The sequence below is a fragment of the Prionailurus bengalensis genome, chromosome C2 (assembly GCF_016509475.1).
Source record: "Prionailurus bengalensis isolate Pbe53 chromosome C2, Fcat_Pben_1.1_paternal_pri, whole genome shotgun sequence".
NCBI lineage: Eukaryota > Metazoa > Chordata > Mammalia > Carnivora > Felidae > Prionailurus > Prionailurus bengalensis.
Genome location: NC_057350.1, coordinates 115962023 through 115986322, shown reverse-complemented (window position 1 = coordinate 115986322; position 24300 = coordinate 115962023). Strand labels below are relative to the sequence as shown.

At 35.4% G+C, this 24300-nt stretch overlaps 1 protein-coding gene across 12 annotated transcripts in view; it reads right to left on the bottom strand.

Annotated features, from left to right (window-relative positions):
* HLTF (helicase like transcription factor) overlaps positions 1–24300 on the bottom strand; it is a 51168-nt gene that overhangs the window by 3862 nt on the left and 23006 nt on the right. For 3 of the 12 annotated variants that reach the window (XM_043595176.1, XM_043595175.1, XM_043595177.1), the window contains exons 13-24: positions 23670–23759; positions 21293–21390; positions 16890–17033; positions 15638–15776; positions 14859–14994; positions 13339–13518; positions 7912–8036; positions 7267–7445; positions 5191–5316; positions 4758–4870; positions 4267–4447; positions 1294–1374 (exon numbers count right to left, since the gene is read on the bottom strand). In XM_043595176.1, coding sequence (XP_043451111.1) covers positions 1294–1374; positions 4267–4447; positions 4758–4870; positions 5191–5316; positions 7267–7445; positions 7912–8036; positions 13339–13518; positions 14859–14994; positions 15638–15776; positions 16890–17033; positions 21293–21390; positions 23670–23759 — 1592 coding nt within the window. Of the gene's footprint in view, positions 1–1293; positions 1375–4266; positions 4448–4757; positions 4871–5190; positions 5317–7266; positions 7458–7911; positions 8037–13338; positions 13519–14858; positions 14995–15637; positions 15777–16889; positions 17034–21292; positions 21391–23669; positions 23760–24300 lie in introns of all 12 variants that reach the window. The other 9 variants (XM_043595181.1, XM_043595179.1, XM_043595180.1 and 6 more) reach the window with 3 other exon arrangements.

Sequence of the window (24300 nt, the reverse complement as noted above, 5' to 3'; positions counted from 1 at the left end):
ACTGCGCCACCCAGGCACCCCTAAGATCTTAAAATCCATAAGGTATTTTTAAAAAGCTGACCTGTTTTAAAATCATAAAAAACACAACCAGTTCAAAGGAAAAGCTTGATAACAAACCATCTGCAATATACCCAACAAATTTTAAATCAGACTGTATAAAAGAGTCCTTTATTTTATAAGACTATATTTGTACTTCATGAAAACTGGGCAAACACCAACCAATTCACAGAAAAAAATATTAACAGATAAGTGAAATATAAATATACTCAAAGTCTTTGGTATATGTAAATTGAAAGGGGACTTTAAAAAAATTTTTTTTAATGTTTATTCATTTTGTGAGAGAAAGCATGAACTCTCGGGAGAGGGACAGACAGAGATAGGGAGACACAGAATCTGAAACAGGCTCCAAGCTCTGAGCTGTCAGCACAGAGCCCCGACGTGGGACTCGAATTCATGAACCATGAGATCACGACCTGAGGTGAAGTCAGATGCTTAACCAACTGGGCCACGTAGGTGCCCTGAAAGGGCAGTTTTTTGACCATCATGTAAGGAAAAATTTATATCATGCTTATATATCATTAAGCCTATTTTGAAAACAACTTGAAAGCTGTAAGAGTTCTAAATCCAGAATTCTAGTTTCCTTAACCTATCCTGAAGAAGTACTTTTATGTAATATAATGCCAATTATGGCACTGTTTTTATTAGCAAAACATTAGACTAGTTAAAGAAATTATGATGTATCTATATGCAGATGTTAAAAAAAATGGCTTTGTAGGGTCATCAAATACACAGAAAGCAGAAGGTTGTTTGCTGAGGGCTGAGTTTCAAGTTGCGATGAAAAAGTTCTGGAGATGGATGATGGTGATAACTGCACGACAGTATGAAAGTAAGTACTGCCACTGAACTGGACACTTCACAGTATTTACTTCAACTATTTTTATGTATACTTTACTAGTATAGGGAAAAAAAGAATAGGCTCTATATGTACTTATATGGTAGTTCCCAATATATACTGCTAAGGGAAAAAAATAAAAGTATGGTCCCATTTACCTTAAAAGAAATTTTTTAAAGGAGAGATGTATACATACAAATGAATCTATGTAAAGTAGAGAAAGGGACTTTGAATAACATGTTAAACTACTGATGGTGGTTTCCTCTAAAGGAGATTAAAGGTGATCTTCATATTTTGTTCTGCATATTTCTGCAAACTTTTATAATACATTCATACATTTTTTTGTGTAATTTTAAAAACCAAATCAACTTAATTTTAAAACACAGGGCTTAAAAACTCACTTTTGTGATGATAACTTCTTGCTTCTGGCCAAGTCTATGGCATCTGTCAAAGCACTGATCTTCAGCAGCTGGATTCCAGGCCTAACAAGAATATGAACGGCTTTATTACCACCCTGATCTGTGAGTTTTCTGCACATATCCTTTCATTTCAGTATTACTCAGTCATCTATTACTGACTCAAATTTCTCTGACTGAATTAGATACTGACATAAATGCTCTGGGAACCCCACCCGCTCTGCTACTATGACCAGCAGCTACTCTCCATCATTTCACTCCACTGCTTCTAGTATCCAATAACAGTGCCTGATGCATAGAAAGCACCCAGCATTAGTATCTTTTCTTTTTCATTTTGAAGTTGATCTATGTTTAACAAAGGAAAAAAAGGTTACACATCCTCTTAAATGGCTTAATTTACATCAGAAAAGATACATAATTGGGTCCATTTATGAAAAAAAGTTTTCTTTTTGCTGGTTTTTCTTTTTTACTTCCATTTGTTAAAAGTCCTAAAACTAGAGGCTCTGTTGATGTAATTTTTTGTATCTATATTTGAATGTGACTTCAAAATTGAACTAAAAGTAACATTAAACAAAGGCATTCTCATGGAGACTTTTTTTTTTTTTTTTTAAAGAGAGAGCTGTGGAGAGGGGCAGAGGGAGAGAGAGAATCAGAGAATCTTAAGTAGGCTTCATGCTGGGGACGGGGTCTCCATCCCACAACCCTGGGATCATGACCTGAGCTGAAATCAAGAGTTGGATGCTCAACCGAGCCACCCAGGCACCCGTTTGGGGACTGTCTTAAAGTGAAGAATAAAACAATGAAGCGAAGAAAAGAATACGCAGAAACATACAGAGTTCTTCAGTCTAGAAATACAGGAGTCAAATGGTTTGGAAATACTATCATGAACTATCAGTGTAGGGATCATTAAATTTTAAACTATGGGATGATTCTTGAAGCTGAAAATGGGGTGTTGAGGGAAAAGTAACATTTACACAGCAAAGTACTATCTGAAAATTAAACAAAATCATAAATGTACATGTAAGTAAGTGTATAATAGGATTCATACTCAGGCTGTTACTTTCTTCTATTTAAAGTTCCTTTGAGCTCTAGGGAAAAGGAGATTTTACTACTGTTGTAATCTGAGTTTTGGGTGGTTTTTGTACAGAAATCAGATTTTAAGGAAATATTTAGCTTATGGTTTTCTAAAACTGATAATCATATTTTGTACATATTTTGTATTTCACAATTGGACACGCTTAGAAACCGTTATACCAAGAGCCCAGGTAAAATGTTCTTTCTGTTGTATTTTATCTAGGAACCTTCTAATGAGCTGACAATATACGTATAGTATGACTACCAGGAATCTAAATTTATTTCATGATCTAAAACTGACAGTTTTCATTCTCACATGTACTGATGAAGGAAGGTAATTAGCTTTATCAAAAGTTCATAATCAAACATTTAAAATACACCTTAGCCCTTATGCAATATTCCGTGAAAAGGTCAAAGATTTTCATGAGTTATTTTCCTGGAACGTGGCTTCCATTTCAAAGAAACATTTAAAATGTTCAATGAAAATCAATCTATGAATTACTAAAACATTCCAGAAGTTTTTGTAAACTGATAAAAGAATATAGTTTTTGATCATCAGTTTTATAAAACTATATTTGGTATCCACCTTTTCCTTATCAGATATTAAGATTATAACCAAAGAAAAAAATAATTTGGGAATCTGTCCAAAAATCATCTTTTAAGAATATCATCAGGTTAGTTAAAACTCTAGCAAAGATTTAAGACTTCATCCACAAAACGAAGGCAAGAAAACACAACAGACCACTGCCATCCATGACATTAATGTCTGTGAATGCCAAAATATGGCTCTGGCTAGTATTGAACTGGGTGGGTGTTATTACCCTCAGGTGAGGAAAAAGTCTTGGTAAGAGGTGCGTTCATACATAAACTAGATGGCCTAACCAGAAGAACTCAAATTTGTAGCTCAGTAAACTTGGTTATGAAATTTTCTGAGTTTCAGGCAACAAGCTCTAAAACCACAAATCTCAAATCTATGAATCACAGAAATAGCAAATAGGGTTGCCGCTAGCCCAAACAGTAACCCAGTACAAATTAGAAACTAAGTTAGTCCAGAATGCCTGCAGCTCAAACAGCCTCTTTGAGCAATTAGAACAAGGTGCTGCTCCTCTGTGGATGTTCCTCCTAGGTCAGTTTAGTGAGTAAAGTTCAGTCTGAATTTTAGCTCCCACTCTACAGCTAAACCTATATTATACCAACCACAAGTGACTGCACCCTATTAGATGCTAGAATTTATCCAAAATATTCCATGAATGGTATTAGTTTCTAAAATTGTGATGCTGGACACCTGCACCTGAATCACCTATGGTCTGTATTAAAACAGCTTCCTGGGTCACATCTAAGAACTCCTAAATCTCTGAGGATACAGGTCAGAAATTACATTCTACCTAATTCTTTGCACATTAAAAATTGAGACTATTAGCACCATGATGGTAGCTACTTTGTCTACCTTGTTTATAGCCAGATTCCTAGTGCCTGTAAGACTCCTTGACACAACATAGGACTGCATTATTTGTTGGCCACATGGATGAAACCACTACATTAAAAGCATGACAGATAACAGAAACTAATTGCATATATATAGAAGTAGAAAACTGCAGCACACAAATTAAAAACATGGACTTTGATGGGCAAGTTATTTTACTTCTCTGTGCTTCAGTTTCCTCACCTGTAAAGTAAGGACAGTAATACATTGACCTCATAGGGATATTGTGACAATTTCATTTGATATATGTAAAGTGCTTAAGAAAAAGCCCTCAATACACATTTACTAAGTTATCTATTTCTAAAGTTTGCCTCAGAGTTTTCACAATCAATTATAACTGCAAAGGTATTTACCAAACAGTTCATTTTTCAAAAAAGTTTAAAATCTACAGAACTACTTACTGGATCCATTAAAAACACGCGAGAAGCTGCAGAAAGATTTAAACCAACTCCACCTGCTTTCAAAGATAGAAGCATTATAGTTGGAGATCCTGCTTCAGTGTTTTGAAAACACTGAATTGATTCAACTCTTTTCTTCTGTGCCATAGAACCATCCAAACGAGTAAACACAAATCCAGAGGCTCTAATGGAAGGACAAAAGAGACAAGTAACACCTTCTATACTATTTTAAAAACATGTTAATTACAAATTTCATCCAACCAATTCTTCCACTCATTTATTCTGACAAGTATTTACTAACCACCAGTCAGTATTTTTTTCTGATAAATTCAGGACTTATCTTTAAAATCCTATGCTCCCAGGAAATATTGTGACTCTATCATTTTACATAGATGAAATGACTGTAACTGGTAAGACAATTATTTTTTGCTATCCCTATCAAAACACTTACATAAAATCCTTTTACTCAAAGTGAGAAACAATACTGAATTTACCTGAGTGGTGTTTCTATTAAAGACAGGAATGTTGTAAACTGAGAAACAACTAAACTTTTTATGTTGGGGTTCTTCTTTCTTAAGTCAATCAATGCATGCATTAGTGCATTAATCTGCAAAAAAAAATTAGAACACCTGTTGGATTCCATTTTGAATAGGCAAAATACATATAATTTTTTTATTAGGAAAAGAAAGGCCCTGCCCCATTATTTCCCTAAAAATGCAAAAGTAAAAGACAATGTTTTTAAAAACACTGAAAAAATGCACTCATAAACTGAAGCTTCTTTGCTCTCAAATGCACCACTAGAAAATTAAAAAGTTAACTAACAGAGCATAACATTTAAATGACAGGATGAAAAGAATTATTTTAATAAATGGTATCCTCATATAAATGTAAAACAAATACTCAAATATTTGCCCATGTATATTTTACCTTTGAACTGGATGTCCATTCCATATTAGACTTTTTTTCAGTGTCACATGCCAATTCTTCTGGAGGACATTCTAATAAATTGTCTCCATGTATATCATTTCTGCATAAAGGACATTTAGCATGTGGCTATATAAGAAAAGAATAAGATATGAATGAAGTTTATCAGAGGAACAAATATCAACTTACCTAAAATTTTTTATCAAGTTTATTTGAGAGAGAGCAAGTGAGCGCATGATGGTGGGGCAGAAAGAGAATCCCAAGCAGGCTCTGCACCATCAGCACAGAGCCAGACATGGGGCTCAAACTCACGAACCGTGAGATCATGACCTGAGCTAAAATCAAGGGTCAGATGTTTGACCGACTGAGTCACCCAGGTGCCCCAACTTACCTAAATTTTTAAAAAGCATGGTAAATTCTAAAACCTTAATAGCTAGCATTTTATTAGACTTTTTAGATTCATCCACTTGAGATAAATCTGTACATGCTCAACTCCAGGCAGATGTAGTATTCTAATGTGTCAAGTGGGACTGGGTAAAAAAAGGAGCAAAAAGTATGTCATCTTGACTAGCAACAGGAACTTGAAACAAATACTATAATACAGTTTACCCTTGAACATGGGTATGAGGATTTTTTTTCAGTAAATACAGTACAGTACTATAAATGAATTTTATGATTTTAGTATTTTCTCTTTACTGTAAGAATACCACATATAATATATAACAAAGATATGTGTCAACTGTTTATGTTATCAGTAAGGCTTCCAGTCAACAGTAGGCTATTAGTAAAGTTTTAGGGCAGATTTTCTGCACAGGGGGTTAGCACCCCAACCCCTGCCTTGTTCAGGGTGAAGTGTACTACTTGCAGACAAGTAAAGAAACCAGAAATAATAGTATCTTGAACCTAACTACATTACAGTACACTAGTTGAAACTGTTCTTTAGGAAAAAAAAATTTCTGAGGCACCTGGGTGACTCTGTCGGTTCAGTGTCCAACTTTGGCTCAGGTCATGATCTCATGGTTTGGGAGTTTGAGCCCTGCATCAAGCTTTCTGCTGTCAGCACAGAGCCCGCTTTGGATCCTCTATCCCCCTCTCTCTCTGCCCCTCCCACCCTGCTTCTCTCTCTCAAAATAAATAAATAAACTTAAAATTTTTTTTCCTTTTTAGATGGCTTACAAAGCTAGTCAAGACCTGTTAAATCCTATCAGGCTCATACAAAGCAATATTTTTTGTGTCCATTTGTACCAACACAAGCTAATAAACAGTCTCCAAAATAACTACATACCAAATACTATTATAATAAAAAGATTGTGAAACTAAAACAATGTTAAAAGTCAGTTTAGTGGTGTTAGCTTTGGGGAGGAGGGAGGAGGTAAATGATTGGAAGGGGACACAGGGAGACCAGAGTAGTAGTTAAATGAATGTGTTTACTTCATAATTCACTCAACTGCACGATCATGACTTAGGCATTTTTTCCTACAAGTATACCAATAAAAATGTTTTAAAAAAAACTCTACCTCAGCTGAAGAACTGCTTAAAGGATTATTCCACTTCAAAAATTCTACCATATCTAAGAATCTAGACCTACCTTATCCAATAGCCAATAAACACATGTGGCAAGCCCCTGACATGCAGCAAAGGCAAACTGAGATGTGCTGTAACTGTACAATACCACACTCTGAACACTTAAAGTAAAAAAATCATGTAAAAATCTCAATTTTAGATATACTGGATAAACAAAAATGTCACTAACTTCACCTATTTCTACTAGAAAGTTTAAAATTACCTTTGTGTCTCACATTACTGATCCATTTATTGGATAGCAATGATCTTAACAGTAGAACTAGGATATTAATTGTGAACATGCCTCCAAATGTGTGGTGTCTTTTTATGTTTAAAAGGAATTATAAGAAACAGATTACCTATAAAATACTGACATAATTAACCATAAAAGGTGCACTAGTAAGTCTAAGTAAATCCAACTCTTTACAATCTGTTGGACTTCGGTTTTCATTACACTCAAGACTGACTAGTGCACCATTCCATCAAACACTGACTCTGTACCTAGCATAAACTAACCTGCTCGTTCTGAATGACTTGGCAAATACAGGGCTTACAAAAGACATGTGCACAATGTGTTATGACAGGAACCGTTAAAGAATCCAAGCAAATTGCACATTCTTCATCAGAACCTGAGCTCAGAATTAACTTCATCTTCCTTATTAACTTCTTTCGTAGTTCTTCAGGTGTATCATTTCCTAGAGAAAAGGCTGAAAAATTAATTTCACAGCAAGATTTGTAATATGACTAGACAAGTTAATCTTCCTTATATGGGGAAAAGTTTTGCTCGGGTAGTCCTTATTTAGGTTTTTTCTATCATAGGCAAAAAGCATGGTTTAAATTAAAAAAAAATTCAGATGCTAGAATAGTAGCTAACCCACATAATATACCTTACACAACAGCATCATTATAGTCTGCACATACTACCACAGAATAAAAAGCAAATCCAATTTGTCACTGTTATCTGTCACTGGAAATCCTGGAAGACGTCATTATTACTCCATTTCATTGGTAAGAATTTGTGGGTATATTCTTGAGTTCTATTCTAAAAACAATGTTCATCTGACGAATAAGAAACTGTATTTAGGTAATATGAAAAATTTCTCATCCTGATTTAAATATCCGTAACCAATATAATAGTGTAAACCAATCACATCTACTTACCTGAGGGACCACTGGAAGACACTGCATTCGTAAGAAGATGAGTATGACAACAAATCTGCCGCAATCTAAGCAAAAGACCCAGGACATCTGCATAGTGTGCAAGGACAGTCCCTTCATTAAAATACCTAGAGATAAAAATGTTAAATATTATGAAGGCCTTTAAACAATATTATTCCCTATTCTAAAATAGTGGAATAAAAATGGCATTGTTCCCTTCTTCTCTGGAAATCAAAACAGTGGAAAACAGAAAAGCAAACCACCTTTAATGAAATAAGAGACTTGTAACAATGAAGCAAAATATATGAGAAATGGCTGCCAGTTACAATAGAAGTTGGATAGAAGATACCAAGAGAGATGACTGCAGATCTCAAACAGACCTGCCAGAGCACAGTTCTTCAAAACAGATGGCACAACCCTTAGGGGAAAATCAACATGTTTCATATGCAAAAACAGAACAGGGTACATGGCTGTGGTCTGAACTTCCCTGGACAAGTTTTATACCAAAGAGAGAAGACCAGCTAAATAAGGAAATACAACAGACCTACTGTGTTTACAGAAAAGATTATGGGCATAAAATTCCATATTACAAGGAATCTACAGCTTCTGATCTCTGTTGTATAAGCACAAATAAAACCTAAAAGGCTCATATATATAACCCTGAGTCATAATTTATATAGGGATACTTCCTACTAGTCTGTGACATAGCTATGGCCTTCCCCCTTCATATTAACCTCTTATAAATAGTCCAGAAAGAACTCAAGACATTCAAATATAATAATCAGCAAAGAGCAAGGGACGAACAAATGGCATTGAAAGAAAACTCACCAAAAAAATGTGGCCACAGAGCAAATAAAAATTATGAACAAGGATACTGCCATGATTTACTATCATGGCAAAACAACAGATGAAAACTGAGGTGGTACAGTTCAGAAGTGTGAAAGAGAAAAGTGAACCATCAGAGAAATGAAAGCCACATTGAAATCAGCATAAAAGAGACAAGCCACTGACATAAACATAAGCAAGAATGTGGGAAACAGAAAAATAAAAAATAAAATTAAACAGGGGCGCCTGGGTGACTCAGTCTGTCAAGAGTCCAAATTCAACTCAGGTCATGATCTCCCAGCTCGTGGGTTCGAGCCCTGTATCAGGCTCTGTGCTGACAGCTCAGAGCCTGGAGCCTGCTTCACATTCTGTGTCTCCCCCTCTCTCTGCTCCTCCCTCGCTTATGCGCTCTCTCTCAAAAATAAACTTAGAAAAAATAAAATTTAACAGAAAGATATAAAGGATTAGAATAAAATGATACCAATGGAAAACAAAAAAACATCTAAAACATACAAAGATAAAAAAATGGAACAGAAAACAACATTTAAAGAAAACTCTCCAGGAAAAGGAGGAGGTGGAAAAGCCCAGAATCTACAGATTTAAACAGTATCACATGTTCCAGAAAAAAATCAAGAGAGGTCTTGGTGCTGGACTTTAAAGAAAAACCTAAAATAAAATCAGGGTTTTCAATAGAAACATCCAACAGAAAATACAGCAGGACAATGACAGGTTTCTGAAAGAAGAATGGGTAATCCAAAAATTATATACAATCACATTTATAAGTATATTAAGGCAATAGAAGAAGTACAGCTTAATGATTAGGAGCACAGACTCTAGAGCTAGATTGAGTTGAAAACCTGGCTCTGCCAATTTAACTGTGAAACTTTAGGTAGGTTTTTCTTTCTTTTTTTTTTTTATGTTTATTTTTGAGAGAGAAAGACACAGAGCATGAGTCGGGGAGAGGCAGGGAGAGAGAAAGACACAGAATCCAAAGGAGGCTCCAGTCTCTGAGCTGTCAGCACAGAGCCTGACATAGGGATCTAACTCACAAACTGTGAGATCATAAGCTGAGCCGAAGTTAGACACTTAACTAACTGAGCCACCTAGGTGCTCCGGGTAGATTTTTAACCTGTGTCTTCAGCTGTCACATCTTTATGAGTATGTATTATTACCATGACACTATAAGACAGTTGTATTAAAAAAAGTTAATACATGGAAAACACTCAGAATAGTGTCTGCACTATGGTTAAGTCATATATCTATCCATCTATCTATCTGCTGTTATTAGTAATAGTAGTATTATGTCAACAAATAATTCTAAACAGTCAACAGTACAAAGAAGAGGCAATATAATATAAAGGTTAAACTCACAAGCTCTAGAACCAAACTGCCTGAATCTAAATACCAGCTCTGTCATTCACTAGCTGTGTGACCTAGTACAAGTTACTGTGCCTCAGACTCTTTATCTAGAAAACGTGGGTAATCATCGTATTGACTTGGTAAGATTGTTGTGAATTAAAACATATAAGCACTTGAATGCATAACATCTAGTAAGTGCTCAATAAATGTTACTAAATGAATTACATAGTAAAAAAATACTTTTAGGGGTGCCTGGGTGGCTCAGTCAGTTAAGCATCCAACTTTGGCTCAGGTTATGATCTTGCGGTTCTTGAGTTCGAGCCCCACGTCGAGCTCTCTGCTGACAGCTCAGAACCTAGAGCCTGCTTTGGATTCTGCCCCTCCCCTGCTCATTCTCTCTCAGAAATAAACAAACATTTAAAAAAGAAAAAGAAAACTTTTAAAACAATCTATTTCTTTTCTGTGGTTTCAATAGTTAACTCTTCTCAACCTTTTCAAATAGAATAACCTTTACAACCAGTCTATTCCTTGGTATGGTCACTTACTACACTAATAGTCAGCATTTCAGTTTAACGGATCTCTTTTGAGTCCCAGATAAGAGTAGAAGCTTCCACCACACCTCTTCCACCAGCCACTCCTGTCTTCCTTGTTAGATCTCTTCTCATCCAGTCTCATGCTTTAATTACCATCTACACACAGGTGACTTTCAAATTTACATTAAGAACTTTCCCATGAACACTAATTTCCTATATATGAGAATCTCCCCTTAGAAGTTTCACAGGCATCAGTCAATGGGTCCAAAACTGAACTTCCGATCTTTCCTGAAAAAACTCTGCTCCTCCCACAGACCTATTTCTGCAAATGGTAATTTCAACTTTCTAGTCACATTCATGTGAAAAAGCTCAGTGTTATCTTTGACTCCTGTCTCCCTCCCCATCAGCAAGTTCTGTTGGCTCTGCCTTCAAACTATGACAGAATCCAACCATTTTTCACCCCCTTCATCACCACTCTACTGTAGTGAAAACCACCATGATCTCTTACTTTGACTACTGCCACTCTTCTCCCTATCTATGCCCGTACTCCTAGAATCTAAATCTTAACACAGCAGTCAGTGATCCTTTTAAAATATAAGTAAGATTATATCACTCTCCTGGCTCAAAACCCTTCAAAGTTTTCTAAACTAAAGAAAGTAAGAGCCAAAGTCCTTGAAATATGCAGTAATGCCTTACAAAACCACCATGTAGTCCCCACTCCAATCTCTCTCTGACATCATTGCTTTTCCATCTAGCTCATATCATCCAGCCACACTTGCCTCAGTTGCTTTCTAAGCTCACCAAACATGCTCCCAACTCAGGGCCTTTATACTTGCGGTTCCCTCTGAAATGTCCCCAATTCCAGTCTCTTTTAGACCTATTCCCACATATCACCTCAGTAAGGTCTTCACTGAATAACCTATTAGCTTCAACACTTCCTATCCCCTTTCTCTGCTTTAGTTTTTTTCCATAAAATTTAATTTTTTTTAATTGTCTGTTTCCTGCCATTAAAATATAAACTCATTGAGGGTAAAGACTTTTGTCTATTTTATTATGTTGTATCTCAAAATGTATTACACTTAATAAATTCTGGTTGAAAGAATGAGTATGAAGGAAATTTCAATCACCACTGCAAAATTCTGAAATCTGAAATCACTTACTTAGTTAGAACAATCTCTTTCAAACTAATTCCTGTTAAACCTGCTTCATATTTCAATGAAGTTCTCGTATCTTGAAGATTCGCCTATTTTCTCAGCCCTCTTTTGCCTTTACTTGTCTCCTACTCATTCTGGTTCCATAAGCACTACCATCAAACATGTTCTTGCTTGGACTAGAATTTCTCACCTTCTACCAATCCCCAATCCCTTTATAATCTACGTTATCAGCTCCTATTCCCCAGATTTCACATGTTGTTGGAAAGTCCCAGATTTCACGTGTTGTTGGAAAGTCTACATATATTCAATACTACATGAAGCCTGTATCCCACTCTAAGAACTTTAACAACTTTTTATAATGGCTGCAAATCCAGCTATCTTCAACTTCCCACCACCTTTCTCTGTAGATACCCTTTGTCTCATATTTCACTGACTGCACTCTTTACCCCCCCCGCTAGGCTTCATTTTTATCCACCAATCTGCTTTATTCTCTTTTCTATGTGTAGTCTCTTCTATGCTTTCTTTTCTCAAGGCAGATTTTTCTTTTTTTTTTTTTTTTTAAATTTTTTTTTCAACGTTTATTTATTTTTGGGACAGAGAGAGACAGAGCATGAACGGGGGAGAGGCAGAGAGAGAGGGAGACACAGAATTGGAAACAGGCTCCAGGCTCCGAGCCATCAGCCCAGAGCCTGACGCGGGGCTCGAACTCACGGACTGCGAGATCGTGACCTGGCTGAAGTCGGACGCTTAACCGACTGCGCCACCCAGGCGCCCCTCAAGGCAGATTTTTCAAATAAAATGCAAAACACTGACAGAGCAACCAACCAGCAATCCTATGTACCAGTCTCACTTTCTTCTTCCGTTTACAAACTTCATGAAAGTTGTCTACCCCTACCTACAGCTGCTACTTCTTTGCAATTCCCTTACACCTACAATTTGGTACACACCTCACTATTCTGGTGAACCTATGTTAAGATTTTACACCAATAACTCCTGAATCACCATTTAAATGGCTTTTCTAAGTCTCCATACTATCTGACACTCCTAACCATTCCCTCTTTCTCCAACAGTTTTCTTTACTTTTCTTCATAATTCTGCCCTTGATAGAATCTTCTACATAAACTTCTCTTTATTTTCCTACTTCTTAAATGTGGACATTCCCCAAAGTTTTGGTCCTTAAATAGGTTTTTTATCTCTCTCTGTCTCTCTCTCTCTCTCTCTCTCTCTCTCTCTATATATATATATATATACTTCTCTCAATGTTTTTATCTACTCCCATGATAGAGAGCCAGGAATAGAACAAACAAGGTCTTTTAACTAGCCATTCATAATTCATCATTTCATTTTTTTCCCTAACTTAAGGAATTACTTACCTGGTAAGTTGTAATACAATTTCACTTACTTCAACTACAAATTCATGAAAAACAATTTAAATAAAGAAGCATATTATCTTTCAGTAGACTTCAGACTTTACTGCTGACATTTCTAAAAAATACTATTCAGTTAAATAGGAAAGAAAATAAAAATGATTTTCTAAAATGGCTTTCTTTTTTCCATACCTTCCAATAGTAGCTCTGCCTTCATTTTTTACAGACTGATAAATTTTTCTCTCTTCATCTGAAAGTGTAATGTGCTGAATAAATACTTTACGTTCTGGTAACTCCAAAACAGGTTTTCCTTTAATTTTGCTGGTCTTTGTTCTTCTAAGAGTAATATTTTTAATTAGGGATTGTAAACGCCTAGTCAAAATAAAACAAATAATTACATAACTTTTCTGTGTAAGTTGACTTAACAACAACAAAAAAAGTATTTTAATATATTACTGTTTTATAACCTAGTAAGTTTTTAAAAAATCCCTTATTTGGAGTTTTATCCAATATGATATCATAAGAAATATATTCTACAAATGTAAAATTGTAGCAACGATGCACTGATTGCCCTCAACTCAATACTTGTCACAGTCTAATCTTCTATCTTGCCTTTATTTTTCTTAACTTCTCCCTATTTTTGTTCTAATCACTAACCTTTTTACTTATTTCTTTTAACTACATCACTCAATATTCAACACTCAAATTCTTTTTTTTTTTTTCCAACATTTATTTATTATTTTTGGGACAGAGAGAGACAGAGCATGAACGGGGGAGGGGCAGAGAGAGAGAGGGAGACACAGAATCGGAAACAGGCTCCAGGCTCTGAGCCATCAGCCCAGAGCCCGACGCGGGGCTCGAACTCCCGGACCGCGAGATCGTGACCTGGCTGAAGTCGGATGCTTAACTGACTGCGCCACCCAGGCGCCCCTCAACACTCAAATTCTTAAATACCTACACTAATTGCAAGGCATTATACTAAATTTCATAAACTCCGAATGAGAAAACATCTTACTTTCAAAAATATTTTTTCAGTACTATGAAAATCACAGTACAAAATGTGATTTCACACAAAATGCTCTAATTTCTTAAACCTTCTATTCTACTTCACTTTGTTTTATAAGGCTAGCTGCCATCTTTATAATGATTTCACAACCTGCTAATGGATCCCAAACTCTGAAAACCACTGCTCTAGCCAAAAACCTTAAACCACATTAGCAGAGTACCCTGTGAAATGGCTATCACCAAGTTGAATTTTATTTATGTCTCCATGAGAAATAGCTTTCTCTCTTATTGATGCGAGTGTATATCCTACCATTCGATTACCACTATATAAAGTTACACAAGATAAGTTATGAAAATTTAGTGCATACTGGATGTTCAGAGCACATAGTTTTTTCCTGCCACTGTTTAACCAATTAATGGTGGTTTCAGGGGTAACAGCAACACACAAAGACCATAAAGCTCTGCCTTTCCTTTTAGTTAGACTAATATCAAAGAAAGGAAAAGCTTGTGTTTTAGTGGTAGTTAGAAATCTTTGTCTTCCCAGCCAACAATCATTAGGTTCTGAGAGCCAAAGGCATGAAGGTATAAATGCTTTTGGGAGAAGAAAGCCAACAGTGAAGTTAAAATAGTATTCAAAGTGGCAATTGGTTCAAGCTGCTTACAGTTATTTGTTGCTAATATTAATCCGTTTTCATGAAATTACTTACCTAAGTCCCCCTTCATCTCCCATTGTGACAGGACGCTGTATTGTTCTATGCCACCATTCTCTATCAAGAAATGGCTTAAGTTTTAAAAAGGAAAGAAGAGACCACAAATCCTTCAAAGAATTCTGAATCGGAGTACCTAAAAATAACAGAAAACTGTTGTAACTCCACAACCAGAATATCCATTCAGAATATCCATCTGACCCAATCAGAGAAAACAACAGTTGAAAATAGGCATTCTGTACTAGGCACACCCGCTATCAAGCTGTAACTATAATCCTTTGTTAAATACATACACAATCTCAAAATACAGTTTTGCTCTAATTTTTAGCTCTTACTTGCCATACTAATAAAGAAAAAAAACACAACCCAGTGAATTCAACTTTCTCCTTATCCAAGAACATGTATTTATTTGATTTTAAACCAGGAGTACTAACAAGAAGGAAAAAATGACTTTGAGTTTATATTCTCTTCCCCATTTTCTAGTACAGGCGTCACAAGTAGCAAACAAGCTTGGCTTCAAGATGAGAAATAGGGAAATCAAGATTCTGATTGAGAATTAAAGTGTCTAATCAATCTCCAAGGTTCAAAAAGAAATCTAGTGATTGTTTCATTATATTATTCAATGTTGCCATAGCATGGGGAACTGTGAAGAACAAGTCAAAATATTTTAGTAAATGACCTCAGTGATTAATTACAAACTTTTTATATTCGCATAAAACTTACAAGTTACCTAACTCAATGATACATATTTGAGAATTTTTAAAATATAACCTTTTTACCTGTTAATACCCATCTTCTCTCTGCTTCTAAATCAAGTACAGCTTTTGTCTGCTGAGCATTTGGATTTCTTATCGCATGTCCTTCATCTAGGATCACTCTTAGCCACCTTATGCTATGTAATGGACTATCACCTTTAGTCTGAAATAAATGTTTCATGGGAATTAAAAACACAGGGAAGTAAAACAGTACTTCACGTAATTTGGTAAATACACATTGCTACTATTTTTTAGTATCAACGCTTACTATGTGGTAGATACTGCTTTAAGCAGTACACACGTTAAGTTACTGAATGCTCGGGGTGCCTGGGTGGCTCAGTTGGTTAAGTGTCTAACTTCAGTGCAGGTCATGATCTCACCACTCTTGAGTTTGAGCCCAGTGTCGGGCTCTGTGCTGACCGCTCAGAGCCTGGAGTCTGCTTCCAATTCTGTGTCCCCTCTCTCTCTGCCCCTCTACTCACACTCTGTCTCTTTCTCTCAAAAAATAAACATTAAAAACAATTTTTTTAATTGCTGAATGCTCAAAAACTTACAAAATATTATGGTTACTCCTATTTTACAGAGAGAAAACTGAAGCACCAAGATGTGAAGTACGTATGTTACTCAAAGTACTACAGCTAGGAAATAGCAGAGCTAGCATTCAAACCTAGGTAGTCTAGCTCTCTACTGCGACTTTGGTTCAATACACTGAGCTAATTTCACCTCAGATTAAAACTGTAATGATAGAAAAATTTTCAGTAGTAAGAATTATTGAATTTAACATAATTAGTTTCTTTTATGTAATAGTTAACGTTCTTATCAGAAGACCAAAATTTTGACAATAAGGTATTTTGAAAAACATTTTAACGACGAACAGGCAAACAAACAAAAATTAAACTTTTAAATGAATCAGGAAACTCATAAATTTCAGCTATTAAAAAAAGTTTATTTTTAAACTGAGATAATTAAATCATTGTGATAGAAAATAATATTCTAGAATACAAGAAAAAATAGAATTCACTTACAAACTGCTATCTAAACTTAGTTACAATTCCAATGTAAAACTGTAGCTTTAAGTGTTCTAAATGGAAAATATTCATAATTAGCTGAAGAAAGCTGAACTTTTTTTTGCAGAGTATTAAGAAACAATCTCCTACTTCCTACGTATTCTTAAGTATTTAGAAAAAAAGAGCACAAAGTCTGAATTTTAGAACACTTTAGAAACCTGAATATTTCTCAAATTCAACTTCTGAAATAGGAGTCTCAGCATACTTACTCCATAGTCATGAGTTAAAATGTTGTATGTAGTCAAAACAATATCTTGTTTTGAAAGCAAGGCTGGGTCTCTTATACGGTCAGGACCATAATAAACATAAAAATTCAAGTGCACATCTGATTTTATATGTTGTCCAAATTGATCCTAGAAGAAAATTAGAAATATTTTAAATAGTAAGCAGATTAGTGTCAGGAATAATATAAAAAAGTATTGTCCTGGCAGTAGTATCACAAATCAAACTATTAAAATTGCATAAAATCAAGTTTCCTGCTATCCAAACTAAAATAACAACCATGATAATAACAATACTAATTATTATTGTATTGTCAGGAAAACTGACATATATGCCATAATAATACACTATATAAATTTTGCCTGGCCCTACCAATGAGCAGCCACTTCATTTTTAGAAGGAAAAACAACCAAATGTCTTTCAAACAGTAATTAATTTTTTAAAAATTTAGTATTAACAGAAAGGCTCTACTGCTCCCAGGAAGTAAACTTGATAATATCAAAATTAAACAGCAAAAGAACAACCAATATTTTTTTTTTTTTTAATTTTTTTTAACGTTTATTTATTTTTGAGACAGAGAGAGACAGAGCATGAATGGGGGAGGGGCAGAGAGAGGGAGACACAGAATCTGAAACAGGCTCCAGGCTCTGAGCCATCAGCCCAGAGCCCGATGCGGGGCTCGAACTCATGGACCGCGAGATCGTGACCTGAGCTGAAGTCGGACGCTTAACCGACTGAGCCACCCAGGCGCCCCCAACCAATATTTTCAAGAATATAGGCAGAGATTCAAGTTCAGTATCTACTTTTATTCATTTATCACAGGCCTACTATTGGTCAGATTATCAACCAGAAGGATGGTATAGCTAAAAAGAAAAATAAGACCTAGTCCCTGCCCTCTCTGAGGACATAATCAATTTAAAGCAGTTGACTTTTTTTTAAATCATGAAAACAATAGGTCTGAGAGACTGAGCAGGAAAAAAAAAAATCATGATTAGATTGGGGGAAAAAAGGACACCAGAGAAACAAAGCTCTCACTCTTAGGTGGGAGATGATAAACCCCTAAACCAGAATGTCAGAAGTAAGAAGAGAATAAAAAGGACAGGTATGAAAGAAAGATACCAAAAAAAAAGAGACTGATGGGACTTGAGGACTCATAAATATGGGATATGAAAAAAACAAAAAACAAAAAAAGTCCTTAATACTTAAAGTGAGTGCCTAGAACTGTGTGATAAAGATGTAAGTTTAAAAAAAAGAAGGGGAAAGTAGGTATAAAAATGAGAAAAAAAATAGTATTACTATTGTAGACATTTAAAATTTTTGGCCACTACAGAGTGTCTGACTAGAGATGTATACTACTAAATATTGGCCTGTAATACAATGTAGAGATGGACTTTATAAAGTTATCAGCAGACAGTACATGAAGCTTAGGAATGAGTAAGATATTCTAAGAACATGTATAATGAGAAAAGAAGGTTAGGGGAAGAGCCTACAAAATGATAGAATTTAAACAGTCGGCCTCTGTTTCTACTAGGACAGGATTTAAAATATTCCAGCAAAGAAAAAAACAAATGTGGTAAACTTTTGAAATTCTTGAATCTTGTTTAAGTAAATGCAGATTTGCTTAAAAATTTTTCTAATATTTCAAAAAAGATACTGTGCTTGTTACGCAGGGGGGAAAGGCAGACTAAATAGAAACCATGGGAGAAAAGTAGTGGTCAGAAACCTGGGTCAGCAATAGAAACCATGGGAGAAAAGTAGTGGTCAGCAACAAAATTGGACAGGGTGGGGAGGGGAAAAGTATTAAAATTTCAAGAAGGAATACAAGGTAGATTTTTTTTAACTTGTAATTTATGTTCATTCCCTCTCTCTGAAAAAGGTTTAGGGGTACCTGGGTGGTTCAGTTGGTTAAGCATCTGACTCAATTTTGGCTCAGGTCATGCATGATCTTATGGTTTTGAGTTTGAGCCCCACGTCAGGCTCTGTACTAACTGCACGGAGCCTACAGATGTCTTACAAAATAAAACATAACAAAATGCTGTAAAAAGAAAAATAAAGTCAGAGCAGAAGTAAAGAAAAAGGGAACTCAGCGGACACGGCAACAATGAGGTCACTGAAGGCCTTCATAGTTACTATAGAGGGTGAGAGCAAAAACCAGACTACTATGAGCTGAAGAGAGAATGATACCTGAAATAGTGAAGGAATAAATACTAAGAAAAGAGGATAAAACATGAAAGACTTAAGGTGAAAATGCAGAGAATTTTATTAAGAAAACCGGTGGAAAAGGAAAAGAGAAAGAATCCAATAGAAAACTGCATCAATGGGCTGCTTTGAAATGGAAAAAAAAAATGTATTTGTGAAAGGACTAGAACTGAAATAGAAAAAAATTAACTTTCCTGGAAAAATAGAGTTATAGTATTGAGTTTCTAGTCACTGTGCTAAGTGCTGTATATGAATAAAATAGATACTATTTCATTTTCCATTGGGAGGAGAAGTAACTTGTCCAAGTATTCAGAATAAGTATGTGGTAGAAGTGTGATGGTCTCTTACAGCTTTAACTGTATTCCTTCCCAGATCTGAAGACAACAAAAGGATGATAAGGTAGTTCTAGCCTACTCATTAGGGTGCTAGGTCATTTACTTGGGGGTTAGGAAGAATTAGCTTATTGAGAGATTGCAAAATTTTAATCTCAGCCAGGATTCCATATATGCCACCAGCTCTCATTCCTTTAAAAATCAGTTTTCTCCATAATCTCAGTAGGCAAGACTTTGCCAAGGTTTCCTTTCTGAAGTTTATATTATAAAAATTTTGCTGTTTTCCAAATATTAAATTATAATGAAATACTGACCAGCCACTTTTAAAAAACATATCCTGAACCCAAGCTCTTAAAGACTCATAGTTCTGTTTATACTTCCTTAATACTTGTAAACCTCACCCTGAAACTGTCATTCTAGTACCTGTGTACTGTCCTTCCCACAATGAACTACATCTCAAAAAAGAGAGGATAGTTTTTTTGGAATTAAAAAAAGAGCAAGAGGGAACTAAACCTCACTCTGGCCTCAAGAGGAAAAATGACACACAAATCAGAAAAAGATGTTAATTTTAAAAATCTATATCTATATATATACACCAAAAACTTATAATAAAAAGAACCAAAGAAGGCAAGAGTACATAAAAGTCAAGAAGAAAATAAAGAGGCACAGAATTGACAATTAGACAATAACTACTAATCTTTTCCAAAGCAAGTTAGAGAACAAGTGGCAGAAGCCAGATTATAAGCTAAGAAGTAAAAGCACAAAGTGGAAATTAAACCCCAAAAGGTACGATAGAGAAGGAAAGGATAAGAGCAGCAACTTAAAAGTGAGAAATAATCAAGAGGAAGTAGTTAAAAATGAAAAAGATCTGAGTATGTGTCAAGAAAAAGCCACTGGGAAGAGACTAAATAACCAGGGAAAGAGAAAAATAACAGATAAAATGCAAAGGTGGAAAGAGATGGAATCCAATGCCTAGACTAAGATAATGGTCTTACAAAGAGTGGGACCTCTTCCACCTCTGAGATTAGAGGAGAAAAGGCCAGGAGAGATGCAAATAACCTTTGACATGGCAAGAACAGAAGTTCACATCCAGTGGTCCTTATGTTCACAATGCTTCCTATAGTCATTATTTCATTATAACATGCAGCTTGAAGCTCAAACTGGAAAGGAAACACAACCAAGCTGTTCCTTATACATAACACAGAAAGAGGTTCTATTCTAATGTAATGCTCTAGAATAGAAATTCAATCTGGAAGAAAAAAAAATTTCTGGTAGTCGTAAAAGCATAGGCTCTAGAATTAGAATGTTGGAGATTATATCTTAGCTCCATCATTTATTAGCTGGATGATCTTAGGCAAGTTCCTGAATTTCTCTGTGTTTCAATTTGGTCACCAGGAAAATGAGAATAATAGTTGTGAGGACTAAACGAGAAAGTCTATGAGAAGAGCTTAGGGAATAACAGAGTACATACGAGTTCACTAAATGTTACAAGTTGTTATATAAACAAAAGATATTGCTAGTGTAGTTCTTAGAAAAGAGTTTTCAATAGTTCATAAACATAGTGGAATCTTAAAGTTATATACTTTTCCTACCTTGGGGGACAGAAATGGCAGAGGAAGAACTATAAACCAAATCTTATGATAATAATTAATGATGTTTCTTTTACTATAAATCTTCAAAAAAAAGAAGTACTTCAATTCAGCAAATAAAACCCCGAGTCACCTAACAAATTATTTTGACTTAGACATAGAATGCTGACCAAACATATTTCTCCTAATGAATGACTTTAACAAAATACTTTTCAAGATGAAAACTAAAATATAAATTATGTCACATTTTAAAAGGCTGTGAAGACTTACAATCCAGTTGCTTAACACAGAAAGTGGACAGATGATCAGTGTTGTTCTTGGTCTCTCTTCAACATCAGTTTTCTTTGAACTCTCCACTGCAGATGCTCCTAAAAGAGTGAATCAGTTGAAACAGTCTTCAGCTTTTTTTGCATATATATGAAGTCAATAAAGAGATGGCAATATGTGCTTCTATGAAAAGAGTAATTAGGAAGAATTAAAATGAAGCAGATAGACTTCTGTTTCCAGCCATGATGAAGTAACAGGAACTAGATTTTTACCTTGTCGATTTATTATTTTTTACCTTGTCACTTTAAATAACTACAAATCTAGACACTGATTACTTATGGGAGGTAGAGAACTATGATTGAGAGGGGGCACATGGAAAAAATCTGGAATATTTCCTGATATGTATTTGTTACTCATAGTTATTAAGATAACATTTGTTCTATGCAGTTTTTGGAATCTGTGCTATAGTTAATGTGGTAACCAGACTCCAAGATGGCCCCTAATAATATCCACTTTCTGACTGTCACAACCTCACATGGTACCCTCCCACATTCTATTAGGGATATGGCAAAAATGGTGGTACATCACTCCTGAGATTAAGTTTCCCCCCCAACTGCCCCCACCCCCCTTCTCTGATCACTCCCTTTGGAAGAAGCCAGCTGCCATGCTGCAAGGATACTCAGGCACCCTATAAAAGGACACACTACAATTTTATTTTCCATCCCCTACTGGACAGTATTTATATTTGAACATTTTTCTAAAAACCACAATAAAAACTTTTTTTTTCAGGTATCCTTTTACATATCTAGGTGATTTATCTATCTTCATTATTTTTGCCCCAATTGCTCATACCATGGTAATTTATACTCCATAGTACCTGGGAGTTCCTGTTGCTGCACAACCTTGCCTATACGTGGCACTGTGAGATTTTTAAATGTCTGTAAATATAATGGGTGAAATAGTACCTCTCTGTTCCTTTAATCTGATTTCCTCAATGACTGAATCTGCCTATCTTTCCCCACATTTATTGGTTGTGTTTTCTTACTTTGGAATGTACATTTGTATTCTTAGTGGCTCTTCTCCTACTGGATTGTCTTTTTCCAATGGATTTGTAGAGGTTTCTTTACACATTCTAAATGCTAATCCTTTGTAAGTTACACTTACCAGAAATAAATTCTTCAGTCTTATTTTTACCTCGTTTATGGTGCACTTTGATGCATGGAAATTTAAAATGTAGTAGAATTTCATCAATTTTTCCTTATAATTTTTTGTGTCTTATTTTAGAAAACACTGTCTACCACAAGATATCACTTCTGTCTCCACTCACTGATTTTTGTTTCTATTCTGCTTTTCTTCCAGAAATATGCTTATTTTGTTTTTTGGGGTTTTTTTCACAGCTATGATTTTTTACAGTTTCTCTCTTCTATTATTATGGCTGTGTGCCTGCAAGGAAAAAGAACTTTCTGTGTGTGAACTTAATTCTAACTGAATTCTATCTTAATTCTATCTCAACAGAAAATTTCACATTTCTTAAAATTTCTAAAATTAGGGTTGAGTATTCTACTTGAAATGCCTGTATTTTCCATCCCTTTTTTTTTTAAAGTTTATTTATTTTTGAGAGAGCGAGCTACGGAGGGAGGGAAGGAGGGAGGGAGGGAGGGAGGGAGCACATGTGCACACAAGCAGGGGAAGGGCAGAAGAGAGGGAGAGAGAGAAAATCCCAAGCAAGCTCCACGTTCAGTGTGGAGCCCAACAGGGGGCTTGATCCCATGATTGTGAGATTGTGACCTGAGCTGACTAAGCCATCCAGGCACCCCTATTTTCCATTCCTGTCTGATTCTTAGACCAACATCATTCTGTGATGCGTCAAATAACCTCTTTAACAGGTCCCTTTCATCATTCTTTACTATCCACCTTTATTTTATTCACAGTGCTTATTATTTAAAGTTCTGTGTTCAATTATTTATGTTTCCCCACCATTAGACATAAGCTATGAAACAGACTTTTATCTGGTATATCCCCAAAATGTAAAACAGAGGAGACTAAGGCACAGAAATATAGTAACTCATCCCAGATCTCCTTAACCCTAGAGATCAATCTCTTTGAATCTCAAATATTTAGAGTCTTACAGTGTTTTCCTATGAATTACAAAATATAAAATTATAATAAAGGTCACTAACATTCATAAGTGAAAAATTCTACTCATACTAAGAACTGAATATTACAATTTAAAGAATTCATATTAAATTAGGTTTTAAAGGGCCATCAAGGGCCACCCAGGCACCCCATTCTTTTCTTTACTTTTTAAACTTCTTGTACCATGTTAAAATTGTTTTGCAGTGAAAAAAACGAAAACTAAAAAACCGTAAGATTTACTGACCTTTTTTCAACATTCTCCTTTTTGTTGCAGGGGTAGATGAAATAAGTGCACATGCAAATTCTGCATCTTCTTTAACCTTAGAAGATCCTGCTGAAATAACCACAGAATCATTAAGATACTGGAAAACGAACTCTCCCCTGACAATATGTATGACAATACGAACTAACAATTATTACCCAGAAGATGCTCCCACCCAACTTTTGTAATTATAATTTATATATATACAAATAAGGTTTTATTGAAGTAATTTTATAAGTGGTAAAAATTACTGTGTTTAAAGTTAGTTTAAATATTTCTCTTAGATTTTAATTTGAAACTAATCTTTCAATTTACCTCATTCATTTACCACCCTTGATAAGTTCCATGGAATAGTTCAAATGTGAACAGGAGTCAAGTTTAAGATCTGTTACTAAAGAGGGGCGCCTGAGTGATTTAGTCAGTTAAGTGTCTGATTTCAGCTCAGGTCATGATCTCACGGTTCGTGGGTTATGCCCCACATCGGACTCTGTGCTGACAGCTCAGAGACTGGAGCCTGTTTCACATTCTGTGTCTCCCTCTCTCTCTGCCCCTCCCCTGCTCACGCTCTTGTCTCTCTCTCTCTCAAAAATAAATAAACATTAGAAAAAAAGAA